This window comes from Gasterosteus aculeatus, chromosome 7 (genome assembly GCF_964276395.1).
Source record: "Gasterosteus aculeatus chromosome 7, fGasAcu3.hap1.1, whole genome shotgun sequence".
Taxonomy (NCBI): Eukaryota; Metazoa; Chordata; class Actinopteri; order Perciformes; family Gasterosteidae; genus Gasterosteus; species Gasterosteus aculeatus.
The window spans coordinates 1,903,559-1,917,828 of NC_135694.1; the positions used below are offsets into that span (position 1 = coordinate 1,903,559).

Below are 14,270 nucleotides of genomic sequence, written 5' to 3' on the forward strand. Positions count from 1 at the left end.
ATGTGACTTATTGCATTAATACGACAAATGAAGAGACTGATTTGAGTTTTTAAGATGTTTTTTTCATTTTAAAATACACACACATATACATACATATTTCTTAATAACCAACATTCCGTGAGTAATTAAAAATATAATGCTAGATTTTGGTAAGCGGTTAATGATATTCATTGTGTTCATTTTTTATTACACGTAAAAGTACAATTTATTGATATAAAAACATATAAATTATACATAAAAAATAAAAGTAGCGTTAAGTAAGTAAGTAAGTTTGGTAACTGAACTTGAACACAATAAATGGTAAATGTAAAATGACTTGTAAATCGGCTTTTCTACACTCCCGACCCCTCAAAGTGCTTTTTATTTACATTTACCATCTAGCTAAAGGTTTTATCCAAAGTGACAATAAGTTAATTCAATCAAGAGGAAACAGAAATAGAACAAGAATCAGGAAAGTACAAATTCTTTAAGTAATCCAATCTACAAGTGCTTCAAGTACTAAGTTCCATCATGAATAAAGTGCTTCCTGGTCCAGGTGTACGAGGTAGAGGTGTGTTTTACATTCATGTCCTCATTGATCATCTCACACACTGATGAGCAGCTTCCTGCCGTCAGTAACTAATATTCACTCCATTCTCACTCTGTGGTCACAGCTACAGGAGCCATGCTGGGTTAAGTGTCTTGCTCAAGGGCTCATCAACACGCGGGTCAGCAGGGATGGAACCGTTGATCCTCTGGTTGGACTCTTCACCCACAGTCTCCCTGACACTTCATGTCACCATTGACTTACATTCATGCTGTGATGTCAGAGGGTGAATCAGTTTGGTCCTGATGAAACTAAACTAACTCACCATCACACAAACAACGAGGGCTCAGCGTTCACCAGCTGGGCTCCCTGAGTCACACGTGTCTCTGTGGACTCACTGATACCTTCATGCTGCTGTTGGTCCATGAGACACACAGGAGACATCCAAAGATCCAGATGTGTCTCAGCTGGACTTCAGTCAGAACAACTCAGACTGTTTCTGTGCGAAACCTTAAAGGATCAATAACTTGAATTGTGGTTTTGATGTATTGTTTGTTATACTGATCTCTAATCCTTTTGATAATGTAGAGATAGAATGAATAAATGACCAGTAGAGCTGCTGTCAGTCCCAGTTGTCCCAGTACACAGTAGAGGCCGATCCTTCCCCGAGGATCTCCTCTCAGTCTGGTGTCACTCGATGTCTCAGGTTCGGGTCGATCCTTCACTGCTGCAAAGAGACAAAACAAATCTGTTTATTCATGTAAAGAAAAAGGTTTATTTATCTGAATAAAGCTGCTGAATTAAACGTGTTAGTAAGTTTAACTTAATGAACCTACCAGTGACATTGAGGTGACATTCCTTAAAGTTCTTCCCATAACTTGTGTCCACTTGACACCAGTACAGCCCCGAGTCATTAGTCTGGAGTCTGGAGATGTGAAGTCTGAGTCGTCCTTCTCTGAGGACGTCTTTGTCCCACTGGACTCGTCCTGCAAAGCGTTTATCCTGCAGCTCTGGGACCTCGACACCTTCATACAGCTCAAACAGGACTACGGGTATCTTATCAGCTAACATCACACAGGAGACATGAAGGGCGTTGGGGGAGGGGTCCGTGCTGGTGGGGAACATCCATTCCAGTGAGATGTTGTGGTTCTCCTCTGCATGATACCAGCTCTGTGTCACATTCACTACAAATGACCCTGCTGAGGAGACAGAGAAGGAGAGGAGGAGGTGACAAAGTGACAGCTTTAACATGGAGCCTTTAGACTCCATCTCCAGATGTTTCTGAGGAGTGTGTGCTGATGCTTCACAGCTGCTTCACAAACACAAAAGTGAACTGACCACAGACACAGGAGGTCAGGATGAAGATCACCAGGATGCTGCAGATCATCTCCTCCCTGTGAGAGGAGACAGAGGAGAAGAGGCTCAAACATCATCATCACACCAACAATCTACAGTGTGTCTTCACGTCCTGATGCTCTTTGTGTTCTTCATCATGCTTGTTACAAACACACAAAGCTTCCATGCTGATGACAACCTCCAGGAGAACTACAACCACAAAGTGAAGCTGGTTTTCCTGGAGATGTTTCACTCATAGTCACATCAAATAAGTATAAACTGCAGTTAAAGTTAACAGACTTTCTTTAATGTTGCGTTCACACCAGAAGCGAAGTGAATTTTTCGCGCGAGTAGATTCCATGTAAAGTCAATGCACAGACGCGTCGCGAATGAGGCGAATTTTAAACGAGCGAAGTGAATAAATCGCTCTTTGAAATATTATAAATATTCGCCCGTCGCGGTCTATCGAAAGCCAAGCCGCAGTCATCCAGACGCGCTTCCTGGAGTCGCCGTTGAAAGTCAAGCGGAGTGCGGGTGATGACGTCATGCTGCCGCCACGCCATCTTCCGGGTGTGTGGGGGGGGGGGGGGGGGGGGTAAACTCGCGCGAATAGAGCGGACAACGCGGATGTTCACCCTGTCCCAGGACACAACTGAGACACAAACTGTCTCAGCTGATCGAAGCTGGTCTTTTTCTGTCCCTTCGTCGAGTTTCCAACCGAACCTCAACTTCTTCTAACAAACCTCATGTTTCCTCAAACACATCAGCTTCTTATTGTCATCAATGAAGCAGTGTGAACATCTACGTACCAACGTTTATAACAAATAACACACAACCTCAAGCTGCTGTTGACAATAATTCTTTACTAAATAATACAGCTGATTTGTGATGGATCAGTTATATTCTGATCGGTCTTCAATCAATTTGATCATTTTACACTTTAATTCTCTGAAATGAACAAAACAACTTTATTACCTTTAAATATCTTGTGGAATCGTCACGTAATAAATGTTAATATGATCATTACAACATGAAGTCATTCTCTCTTTACCTTGGAGGTCTTGATTCATGTGATCTGAAGCTCTTCAACAAGTAAACTCCTCAGTCAGTGAAGTTCATCAGAACTCATTTACAAAGTTAAGAATAAAATAAAACTCCCAAACGAGGCGTCGGTTCGTTCTTCTCTCTGCAAAGCTGCGTTCACGTGTCTAAACGGACCTGAAGTGCACCGTCCGTCTTACTGAGAATACACCGGTACAGAAGCGCAGCGGACAGCTGGCAGTCACTCCCGTTACACACCTTCCTCACCGCGGAAAACAAATTCCCTTCCGGAAACTTCTTTTTTTTTTCTTCTTCTTCTTCTTCTTTTTTGTTTACTGGCAGATCGCACCAACTTAAAGGTGCATAAACCGCCACCTACTGCACTGGAGTGTGAGGCCGGTCACGGCCTCCCTTCTATATCCTGCTGTACAGCCCCGTGTTCCTGAGAAAAATAAATACTGCCTTCATTACTGCCTCCTTCCCTTTTCCACCACCAAGCACCCCACCTAAGTCCCAGCCCCGCTTTGTCTCCCTGACACTACCATACAACACCACCCTCTCCTTCTCATACCTCCCACAGACAAACAGTACATGCTCAACCGTTTCCACCACCTCACATCTATCACACAAACCTGTGTCATGTTTTTCTACCACTCTCAGCGTGCCATTCAACCCTGTGTGCCCCTTAACCTACTCCACACTACCTCTTCCCTCCTGCACCCCATCATTCCCCCAACCTCCTTCACTGACCTATTTATACCCCAGAAGTGCCTCCCTTTACCACCATCACCCCACTGTCTCTCCCACTCCGCAATCCCTGCTTCCCATATCAACGACTTAACCTCCCTGCGCCCTAACGACACCCTTACATCCACCTCAGTCCTCCTTACAGCACTCTTTGCCACCATGTCAGCCACCTCATTACCCTCCACTCCAGCATGCGCAGGAACCCTGCAGAACCTCACTACGCACGTTCCTCACTGCGGAAAACAAATTTCCCTCCGAAACTCATCACCTGACATCGAAGACCAATCACCATCCTTACAATGAACCAACGGAATGAAGTACGTCATAATCCTTTTGCAAAGTTAAGAATTAAATAACATTTACAAACAAAGTTTCGGTTCGTTTCATGTTTCTCTCTATAAAGGTAAGAGAGAGAGATCCTGCAGAGGAGCAGGAGACCGAGGACGGATTAACGGTTGAATTGGGCACCATCCGCTTTAAATTCTCTTCTCGCGATACTACTGTCCGTGTTCATCTAGTTGGCTCATTATCGCCACCTGACGTTCGGAGGAGCGTATCAGACATTGTGCAACCCTCAATTCACGCTCTGTAGCCACGCCTTCAAAATATGAATATATAGAGATAAACAAACAAACAACATATACAATAAAACATTTAAATAAGTACATGTATGCATGTACAAATCAGACGCATCTCTACCCGCAGGGCCGTACTGGTGATGTCTTAACAGCTCCACTACACACTCTCAATGCGCCTGAATCACACCTAGTTTAACGGCATGAGCTCATGCTGCTGATCCAAATGCCATGCTGCCATAGTCCAACACTGACCATCGTTCCTGTCCATCCTGCCATTCCTTAATCATTTCCCTGGTGAAAAAAGCTTTCTTTATTTTATTGTTGATGGTTTTGATCAATATGTGAATTATTGAATTAATACGACAAAAAAGGTAATGCTTTATTCCATGCACAAAGTATTACAAAAAAAAATCACCTAACAGTGTATTTTTTTGTACAAGTATAATGTGGTAAGTATTAGTGAAGATGAAAGAATTGAACCTGATTAATCGCATGACTGTTCTGTGATTAACAGCATTTAATTGTATTAATTGTGCGAAGTTTTTGTTTCATTTGTGACGGCCACACATATTTTTTTCATGTGTTTTGTTGTCATTGACAAAAAATATAGTTTCAAGTGAACAGTGTATTTTATAGAAAAATAATAACTTGTGTGAAGACCTGTAATGGGTTTATAGAGAATGTGCACTCCAGCCTTTAGCCAGCAGGGGGCAGCAGAAGTCAACAAGGTCAGATACAGACACTGGATGCTGATGTTCACTTTATTCTCATGAAATTGTTTCTACAGTCAACCATGAATACAAAGAGAGAGAAAGACATCACACAACACGTGTAGTGATTAAAAGACAACAAACAGGTTGACCTGTAGTCTACGCAAAGGGAGAAACTAATATATACACATATATAATGTATTTCTTAATAACCAACATTCCCTGAGTAATAAGAAACATAATGCTATAATAGAGTTTGGTAAGGGGTTAATAATATCCATTGTGTTCATTTTTTATTAAAAGTTTTTTTTTCTACAAATACAATGTGGTAACTGAGCTTAAACGCACTAAATGTTAAATGTAAAATACTCTCGACCCCTCAAAGTGCTTTTTATTTAAATTTACCATCTAGCTAAAGCTTTTATCCAAAGTGACAGTAAGTTCATTCAATCAAGAGGGAACAGAAATAGAACAAGAAAGTACAAATTCTTCAAGAAATCTACAAAATGCTTTAAGTACTAAGTTCCATCATGAGTGATAATAAAGTGCTTCCTGGTCCAGGTGTACGAGGTAGAGGTGTGTTTTACATTCACGTCCTCATTGATCCTCTCACACACTGATGAGCAGCTTCCTGTGACTTCATCACATTACAGGTCATTTAGCAGACGCGGCTGTTTTCACATTTTGCCTGGGGAGCAATTAGGGGTTAGGTGTCTTGCTCAGGGACACTTCAACAGCCTGAACTCGAACCACCAACCTTGTGCTTCCCAGCACACCTCCTCTAACCTCTGCACCACGACGACCCTGTTGACTTCAGTCAGAACAACTCAGACTGTTTCTGTACAAACACTTAAAGGATCAATAACTTGAATTGTGTTTCTGGTGCATCGTTTGTTCTGATGATCACTGGTCTGGTTTGCAAAGCAGAGATAAAATAAAGGAACCAGTAGAGCTGCTGTCAGTCCCAGTAGTCCCAGTGCCCAGTAGAGGCCGATCCTTCCCCGAGGATCTCCTCTCAGTCTGGTGTCACTCGTTGTCTCAGGTTCGGGTCGATCCTTCACTGCTGCAAAGAGACACAACAAATCTGTTTATTCATGTAAAGAAAAAGGTTTATTTATCTGAATAAAGTTTAACTTAATAAACCTACCAGTGGTCGGTGCTGGCTCTAATGTCACTGGGTCGGGCTCGTTAGCAGCTGTGAAGAAAACATCATTGTCATGTTGAAATAAACAACAATAACCTAAAGGCTCATTGAATGTGTGAGTTGCATATTAAGCTGTTTGATCATCTTGATGTTTCAATTAATTAATTTAGTTCTCTATTAAAGATAAAATCGCTGTGTTTTATTATAACAAAATACACTCGTGTTGACATCTGCACATACAGGAGAATTAATCAGCTGAAAGTGGTCAACAAAGAAAGCACCAATTCCTCCTTGAGGGCTGTTTCATTATCATAAGTAAGTTTAACTTAATGAACCTACCAGTGACCTTGAGGTGACATTCCTTATAGTTCTTCCCATAACTTGTGTCCACTTGACACCAGTACAGCCCCGAGTCATTAGTCTGGAGTCTGGAGATGTGAAGTCTGAGTCGTCCTTCTCTGAGGACGTCTTTGTCCCACTGGACTCGTCCTGCAAAGCGTTTATCCTGCAGCTCTGGGACCTCGACACCTTCATACAGATGAAACATGAGTGATGGTCTCTCATCAGCTACCATCTCACAGGAGACATGAAGGGCGTTGGGGGAGGGGTCCGTGCTGGTGGGGAACATCCATTCCAGTGAGATGTTGTGGTTCTCCTCTGCATGATACCAGCTCTGTGTCACATTCACTACAAATGGCCCTGCTGAGGAGACAGAGAAGGAGAGGAGGAGGTGACAAAGTGACAGCTTTAACATGGAGCCTTTAGACTCCATCTCCAGATGTTTCTGAGGAGTGTGTGCTGATGCTTCACAGCTGCTTCACAAACACAAAAGTGAACTGACCACAGACACAGGAGGTCAGGATGAAGATCACCAGGATGCTGCAGATCATCTCCTCCCTGTGAGAGGAGACAGAGGAGAAGAGGCTCAAACATCATCATCACACCAACAATCTACAGTGTGTCTTCACGTCCTGATGCTCTTTGTGTTCTTCATCATGCTTGTTACAAACACACAAAGCTTTCATGCTGATGACAACCTCCAGGAGAACTACAACCACAAAGTGAAGCTGGTTTTCCTGGAGATGTTTCACTCATAGTCACATCAAATAAGTATAAACTGCAGTTAAAGTTAACAGACTTTCTTTAATGTTGCGTTCACACCAGAAGCGAAGTAAATTTTTCGCGCGAGTAGATTCCATGTAAAGTCAATGCACAGACGCGTCGCGAATGAGGCGAATTTTAAACGAGCGAAGTGAATAAATCGCTCTTTCAAATATTATAAATATTCGCCCGTCGCGGTCTATCGAAAGCCAAGCCGCAGTCATCCAGACGCGCTTCCTGGAGTCGCCGCTGAAAGTCAACCTGAGTGCTTCATCCTGACGCCACGCCCTCTTCGGAGGGGGGGGGGGGGGAAGGGGCGGGGGAATATCCCACTTTCGCGCGTAAACTCGCTTCATGCAAACCTCATGTTTCCTCAAACACATCAGCTTCTTATTGTCATCAATGAAGCAGTGTGAACATCTACGTACCAACGTTTATAACAAATAACACACAACCTCCAGCTGTTGTTGACAATAATTCTTTACTAAATAATACAGCTGATTTGTGATGGATCAGTTATATTCTGATCGGTCTTCAATCAATTTGATCATTTCACACATTTATTCTCTGAAATGAACAAAACAACTTTATTACCCTTAAATATCTTGTGGAATCGTCACGTAATAAATGTTAATATGATCATAACAACATTAAGTCATTCTCTCTTTACCTTGGAGGTCTGGATTGATGTGAACTGAAGCTCTTCAACAAGTAAACTCCTCAGTCAGTGAAGTTCATCAGAACTCATTTACAAAGTTAAGAATGAAATAAAACTCCCAAACGAGGCGTCGGTTCGTTCTTCTCTCTGTAAAGCTGCGTTCACGTGTCTAAACGGACCTGAAGTGCACAGTCCGTTTTACCGAGAATACACCCAGCGGTGCAGAAGTGTAGCACGAGTTGGGTCAAACTTTAACGGGGGCGTGTAACAGGCATCGTCATAGACATAATCTACATAGACGCCGCATTGGCCGCTTCCGCCTATTGGCACTGACGAGAAAGGCAGCCGCCATCTTGGAACGGTCCTCAGTGTGATCTGTTTGCAGGTGCAATCAGCTGTGAGCGCCTTCAATTAATCATCCCTCACTGAACACCCAGCTGATTTTCACGTGGGTTTTTTTTTGCTGCAAAGGTCATACATGCAGCTATGACACAGGGCACATAGTTCGGCGTATTTTAATATTCATTGTGGACTTAACAGTAATGTTATATTCTGATATATGATGTGATCTAGACTATGATAGGTATTTTGCAAATGACACACTATACTTTTGATAGAGAAGCAGAAACAGATAGTAGTAGTAGTAAAGTCAGACATTTAATATGTTAAAAAACAATATAGAAATAAAATGAATTGAATATTTGCAAGCACACACACACAAATAACTCCAACAGAACGCCGGGTGTTTGCACCAAAGAGGGTCTAACTAACCATGCAGTGCAGAACGTAACTCTCCACTTGTAACCCACTCCTGCCAAGGCTTCATCGAGTCTAGTCTTAAGAGCGGTAGGAGGAGCAGGCGTGACCACGATCCTAGTTGAAAGAGATGAACATGGTTTGAGTAAAGTTTCATTTCACAAACATCACTTTGACACTAGTTTATGGCCCACATGCCTACTTATAGTCATCGCCTCTCAAGGCCACTGCCAGCACCGCGTGTGTGTGTCAGGAATGCATGTTCAACGTGTCTTCACGTGTGTGTGTGTGTGTGTGTTTATTTGTGAGCGTGTTTAATATGAGTGGCAGCAAACAAGTGAGATTCTAATATGTCCAAAACATTATTATATGACCTTTAAAGTAGAAATATTCACATCCTTAGGCTGAGGCTGTGGGTGTGAGGTTGCCATTTCTTGGGAATCCTGAGAGGCCACAGACAGACATTCATCAGCTCTTCTGGAGGTAGAGGTAGACCTGCCCTTTTCCCACTGACATATTCCCATACATACATATATATGTATATATTAAAAAAGGATAAGTATCTCACCCTGCCCTGTGATGATGGTAGAATATGTACATTTATGAATGCTAATGCTAATAGCCTACTTTTTGGAGGTGAACCGGGAAGCTGAAGACTGATGGAATAACACCATCTCGGAGTGGGACAATCTGACCCGTCTTATCAAAGTCCCTCTGCTTGAAGTGTTCACAGCGAAGCACTGATGAATCACTTGCTGTGAGTCCATCTCTCCTCAAAGCCACTTCTTCCTCACATGTTTGTCCTTTGTTCACTGTTCTTTGTCATGTCCACGTGTTCTTTTTGAGGTTGTAAAATATGAGTTCAAGGTTTTGGCTTCTTACGATGAGTCTGTTTCCTCAAAGGGGCCCTGACATAAAACGTGTGGGAACTACTGCAGCGGTGCAGATGCAGAGAACCTGGTTGTTATCAGTAGTTAGTAGTGTGATCACGTGACGCCCCCTGGTGGATGGAACAGGTATCGTCTTCTAGTTGAACATCTTCTCCCTGATGGACACCCATTGGTCCCCAAGCTGCTAGATATGTCCCATCATGCCTCATAACGTCTGTCCTTCACATGTCCTCATTGTTTATTCACAGCGTAAACTGACTCCACAGCACTGGAGTACACGCACACGCGTGTTCACAGGTGTTCTACCACATATTCATGTACTCACAGAGGCCTAAAGTACGGCCCTCCTGACTTAGACGAGGCAACAGGGTGAACGCTGATGATCTCGACTACTGAACAGGAGGACGAGCGTCTGGAACAACAGTCCAACATGTTTCACACTTTACACACTCGCATTTCATAAATCACCTCATCTGGATTTCGCTGCTTGATTCACTTGATACACACTCTACAGCCTTTTAATTTCAAGGTGGTCCATCGGCCGGGGGCGCAGATGACTGTGGCTGAGTTCCTCTCCCGCTCCTGAAAGGTGGGGAGTAGGCCGGACGGCTCCCCGGCCTACGTCGGGCGGTGGGGGTATGTGGTGGCGGCCGTGGTTTGGCTCGGCTGCAGAGGGGACGGAGAAGGGAGTGGTTCTGGGAACGGTGCCGGGGGAATAATTGATTGATGATAATCAGTGTGTGTGTGTTCTACCTTTAAGTAGGAGAGATCCGGCGACAGCGAGGGAGGCTGGCGAAGGAGCTGGAGCTGATCGCGTGCTGTATGAAAACGGTTCGATAAAGACTGTAAACCAGTACGCTGTATCCTCGTCACTTCCCGTTCCCCCAACAGGACAGCACGTGACAGAAAGGTTCTTTCATTTTTAGGGGAGTTTTTCCTGTGCCGATGGTGGGTTTTGGGACAGAGGATGTCGTATGTGTACAGACTGTAAAACCCTCTGAAGCAAATTTGTAATTTGCGATTTTGGGCTATACAAAATGAAATGAATTGAATTGAATTGAAGAGACTGATTTCGTAGTGATTAAAAAAGTAATACTTTATTCCAGGCACAATACATTCAAAGATAAAAGTAGGATAGTAAATAAAAGTAAAGTTACAGTGTATTTTTTGCACAAATATGAAATGGTATGTATTAATGTTAGAAAAAGATGAAGAAATTGAATTTGATAAATCGCACGATTTTTCTGTGGTCATCGATTAATATCGATTAATCGCATTATGTGCAAAATGCAATATTGAGGCAGCGTGAGGATCTATTTCTCTTTATACAGGCTTTACCACAGTGAAATGATTTACGACCACAACGTGGTGACGTTTCTCATTCTGCGGAGCGAGGCGCAATGACCAGACGTACAGTGACGTCACCAGAAATGTAACAGACACTCTGAGCAAAATCAAGTTAACAAACAGAATATTAATCTGTTTCCTTTCTTTCTGAACAGGAACCAGATGAAACATTAGTCTTTAATGACGATCAGAATGATGCTTAATGCAGAATATGTTCAGTAGTCAGAGTCTCTGTTAGAGGAGCCGAAGGTCTAGAACAAAAAAAACACTTCAGTCTGTAAATACTGTGGATTTCCTTTGAATCTCAGTCAGAGAACACAAAAATTAAACCGGTATATAAATATAAATGTGTCCTCATTGATCCTCTCACACACTGATGAGCAGCTTCCTGCCGTCAGTAACTAATATTCACTCCATTCTCACTCTGTGGTCACAGCTACAGGAGCCATGCTGGGTTAAGTGTCTTGCTCAAGGGCTCATCAACACGCGGGTCAGCAGGGATGGAACCGTTGATCCTCTGATTGGACTCTTCACCCACAGTCTCCCTGACACTTCATGTCACCATTGACTTACATTTGTATATGTATCATTTTTGTATCATTTCTGTGCTGATCAGTAATATTTTTGGTAATGCAGCGATAGAATAAATAAACAACCAGTAGAGCTGCTGTCACTCCCAGTAGTCCCAGTGCCCAGTAGAGGCCGATCCATCTCAGTCTGGTGTCACTCGTTGTCTCAGGTTCGGGTCGATCCTTCACTGCTGCAAAGAGACACAACAAATCTGTTTATTAATGTAAAGAAAAAGGTTTATTTATCTGAATAAAGCTGCTGAATTAAACGTGTTAGTAAGTTTAACTTAATGAACCTACCAGTGACATTGAGGTGACATTCCTTATAGTTCTTCCCATAACTTGTGTCCACTTGACACCAGTACAGCCCCGAGTCATTAGTCTGGAGTCTGGAGATGTGAAGTGTGAGTCGTCCTTCTCTGAGGACGTCTTTGTCCCACTGGACTCGTCCTGCAAAGCGTTCATCCCGAATCTCTGGGATCTCGACACCTTCATGTAGCTCAAACAGGGTAAAGGGTCTATCATCAGCTAACATCTCACAGTAGACATAAAGGGCGTTGGGGGAGGGGTCCGTGCTGGTGGGGAACATCCATTCCAGTGAGATGTTGTGGTTCTCCTCTGCATGATACCAGCTCTGTGTCACATTCACTACAAATGACCCTGCTGAGGAGACAGAGAAGGAGAGGATGAGGTGACAAAGTGACAGCTTTAACATGGAGCCTTTAGACTCCATCTCCAGATGTTTCTGAGGAGTGTGTGCTGATGCTTCACAGCTGCTTCACAAACACAAAAGTGAACTGACCACAGACACAGGAGGTCAGGATGAAGATGACCAGGATGCTGCAGATCATCTCCTCCCTGTGAGAGGAGACAGAGGAGAAGAGGCTCAAACATCATCACACCAACAATCTACAGTGTGTCTTCACATCCTGATGTTCTGTAGCTTCCTGGTCCTGAGCGCTTTGTTGTGACATTGTGTAAGTGAGTCCACCTCTTGTTGGTTCCACTCACCTTGGCTGTGAAATAACTGGACTCTTCCTTAAAATAAGAATTTAATTGTTCTAAATCTGTGGGGTTTCTGAATTTGAAGCTGCCCTCACTAAAATGAACATAATCAGTGGTAACTGATAAAGTCTGATTATTTTTTAAATTGTAGCAAATTTGACATTAACAAAACAGAAATAATTTTCTTTAGTCAATAACATTTGACCAACATTATATCTTTATCTTGGCCCTTTGACCTCTTTGGTCCAACCATTCGATTTAGGATGAAAGTGACAAATACACCGATGTTACTGAACCAAACTATTCTTAAACTCATTATTTGTTGCTTAATGAACAACACATTTTTACAAAGTTCTGTTGGAGGATTCGCGACTCGCTGAGGTGAAGAAACGTGGTCCACATGCGTGAGACATGGACAGAGTCCCTCAGTCTATGAGCACTTATCTGTTATGACTTTTCTCACTTGCAAGTTAAATAAACGGAGAAAGTTCTATTTAATTCAGAGACTGAATTCTTCATCCCTGATTGTTTAGTTGGTCTCCTTCTTCTTCACAGAGTCACAACTAAACAGAAGCAGCGTTTGAGTCTGAGAAACTCCAACAACAGTCTCAGCAAGTGACTCTGCTTTGGTTTGGAGGCCTTAAACGCCTCACAAGCTACAAGCCAAAACCCTCCACTCCATGAAAGACCTCCGCCTGGCAGACGGGCTGAATGAGTCCTACTGCAGATTCTATAGACAGTGTCCTGACTCCATCCCCACAGCTCCACCAACCTTTTCACTTTTAAACTTTAACTTTCATTCCTTTATTTTTAAACTAACCCATAGCGTTATATTTTATTTGACTGTTGTCTTGTCGTTCATCGTCGTACTGTCTGCTGTTACGCATCAACCGCCAAATACCAGTCAAATTCCTTGTATGTCTGACATATTATGGTAATAAATGTTTCCTGATCCTAACAACACAGTGAACACACCACCTCATGCTAATAGTGAAAATGTTCTTTACTAAATGATAAAGTTGTTCTTGATGGATCAGGTTATATTCTGAACAAATGCATCTTTTTATAGTTGAATTCTCTTTAATGAACAAAAAAACAACGTTATTACCTGTTAATATCTTCTGTAATCCAGCAATCTTTACATAATAAATGTTATGTATATAATATTATAAATATATAATATAATCATAACACCAACATTAAGTCATTCTCTCCTTACCTTGGGCGTCTTGAATCATGTGAACTGAAGGTCTTCAACAAGTAAACTCCTCAGTCAGTGAAGTTCATCCTAAACCTTTCCCATGAGTGAAGGTTTTGGTGCTCACATCATACATCGATCACACAGATCTCATCGTTGACATTCGACTCCTGCGGCTCCCTGAAGTCTTTGGACTTGTAGTAACACGTTCGTCTCAACCGAAAATGCTTTCACCACAGACAGTGAGGAATTTAAGGACACAGTCTCCACCCACCACCTCCACCTTTAGAAGAGAAACAAAGTGAGCTGATTCGAAACGAAAGCTTAATATTGTTAGAAAAGAAATTAAACATTGTTCTTTATAAACTGCATTTTAACATGAATATTCTTCATAAAGTTGTAAAATCAAACGTGTGGGAACTACTGCAGCGGTGCAGATGCAGAGAACCTGGTTGTTATCAGTAGTTAGTAGTGTGATCACGTGACGCCCCCTGGTGGATGGAACAGGTATCGTCTTTGTCTCAAGAGTATAATAGTAAAAAAAAAAGAAAAAAAAGAAAGCTTTAGTGGCCGCGGTCTCTTGAAGAACAGCTGACAGAGACGCAGATCTCACGCGCCTCATCCTGTCACAACTCTTCGCGTTCACCGTGAGACTGCTGCTCTTA

At 42.6% G+C, this 14,270-nt stretch overlaps 2 protein-coding genes and 1 long non-coding RNA gene across 19 annotated transcripts in view; 1 reads left to right on the forward strand and 2 right to left on the reverse strand.

Annotated features, from left to right (window-relative positions):
* Positions 1-40: 40 nt before the first annotated feature.
* Positions 41-4,127, reverse strand: LOC120813531 (uncharacterized). The gene is made up of 4 exons (XM_078105360.1): positions 2,913-4,127; positions 1,865-1,920; positions 1,363-1,725; positions 41-1,253 (listed from the first exon to the last, which is right to left on the reverse strand). The coding sequence occupies exons 2-4, from the start codon at positions 1,911-1,913 to the stop codon at positions 1,015-1,017; spliced, it is 651 nt and encodes a 216-aa protein (XP_077961486.1). The 5' UTR covers positions 1,914-1,920; positions 2,913-4,127; the 3' UTR covers positions 41-1,014.
* Positions 4,128-4,970: 843 nt separating this feature from the next.
* LOC120813994 (uncharacterized) overlaps positions 4,971-14,270 on the reverse strand; it is a 54,894-nt gene continuing 45,594 nt past the window's right edge. For 5 of the 17 annotated variants that reach the window (XR_013468097.1, XR_013468098.1, XR_013468106.1 and 2 more), the window contains one exon: positions 10,562-11,593. Coding sequence is in view for 9 of the 17 variants with exons in the window: in XM_078105341.1 (XP_077961467.1) it covers positions 11,403-11,593 (191 nt within the window). In the remaining 8 variants the exon portion in view is untranslated. Of the gene's footprint in view, positions 6,001-6,084; positions 6,133-6,420; positions 6,784-6,922; positions 6,979-7,852; positions 8,080-10,561; positions 11,594-11,702; positions 12,066-12,204; positions 12,261-13,626; positions 13,889-14,270 lie in introns of those variants that run through there. The other 12 variants (XM_078105339.1, XM_078105346.1, XM_078105347.1 and 9 more) reach the window with 10 other exon arrangements.
* LOC144410213 (uncharacterized) lies at positions 9,240-11,146 on the forward strand. The gene is made up of 2 exons (XR_013468127.1): positions 9,240-9,353; positions 9,500-11,146. It is a non-coding gene; the product is annotated as an uncharacterized LOC144410213 (long non-coding RNA).

Coding starts and splice junctions, on each gene's coding strand:
- LOC120813531 (XM_078105360.1), bottom strand. CDS start 1,913: ATGATCTGCAGCATCCTGGTGATCTTCATCCTGACCTCCTGTGTCTGT. Junction 1,726..1,864: donor CCTGACCTCCTGTGTCTGTG/GTCAGTTCACTT, acceptor CTGTCTCCTCAG/CAGGGTCATTTGTAGTGAAT. Junction 1,254..1,362: donor ATGTCACCTCAATGTCACTG/GTAGGTTCATTA, acceptor GTCTCTTTGCAG/CAGTGAAGGATCGACCCGAA.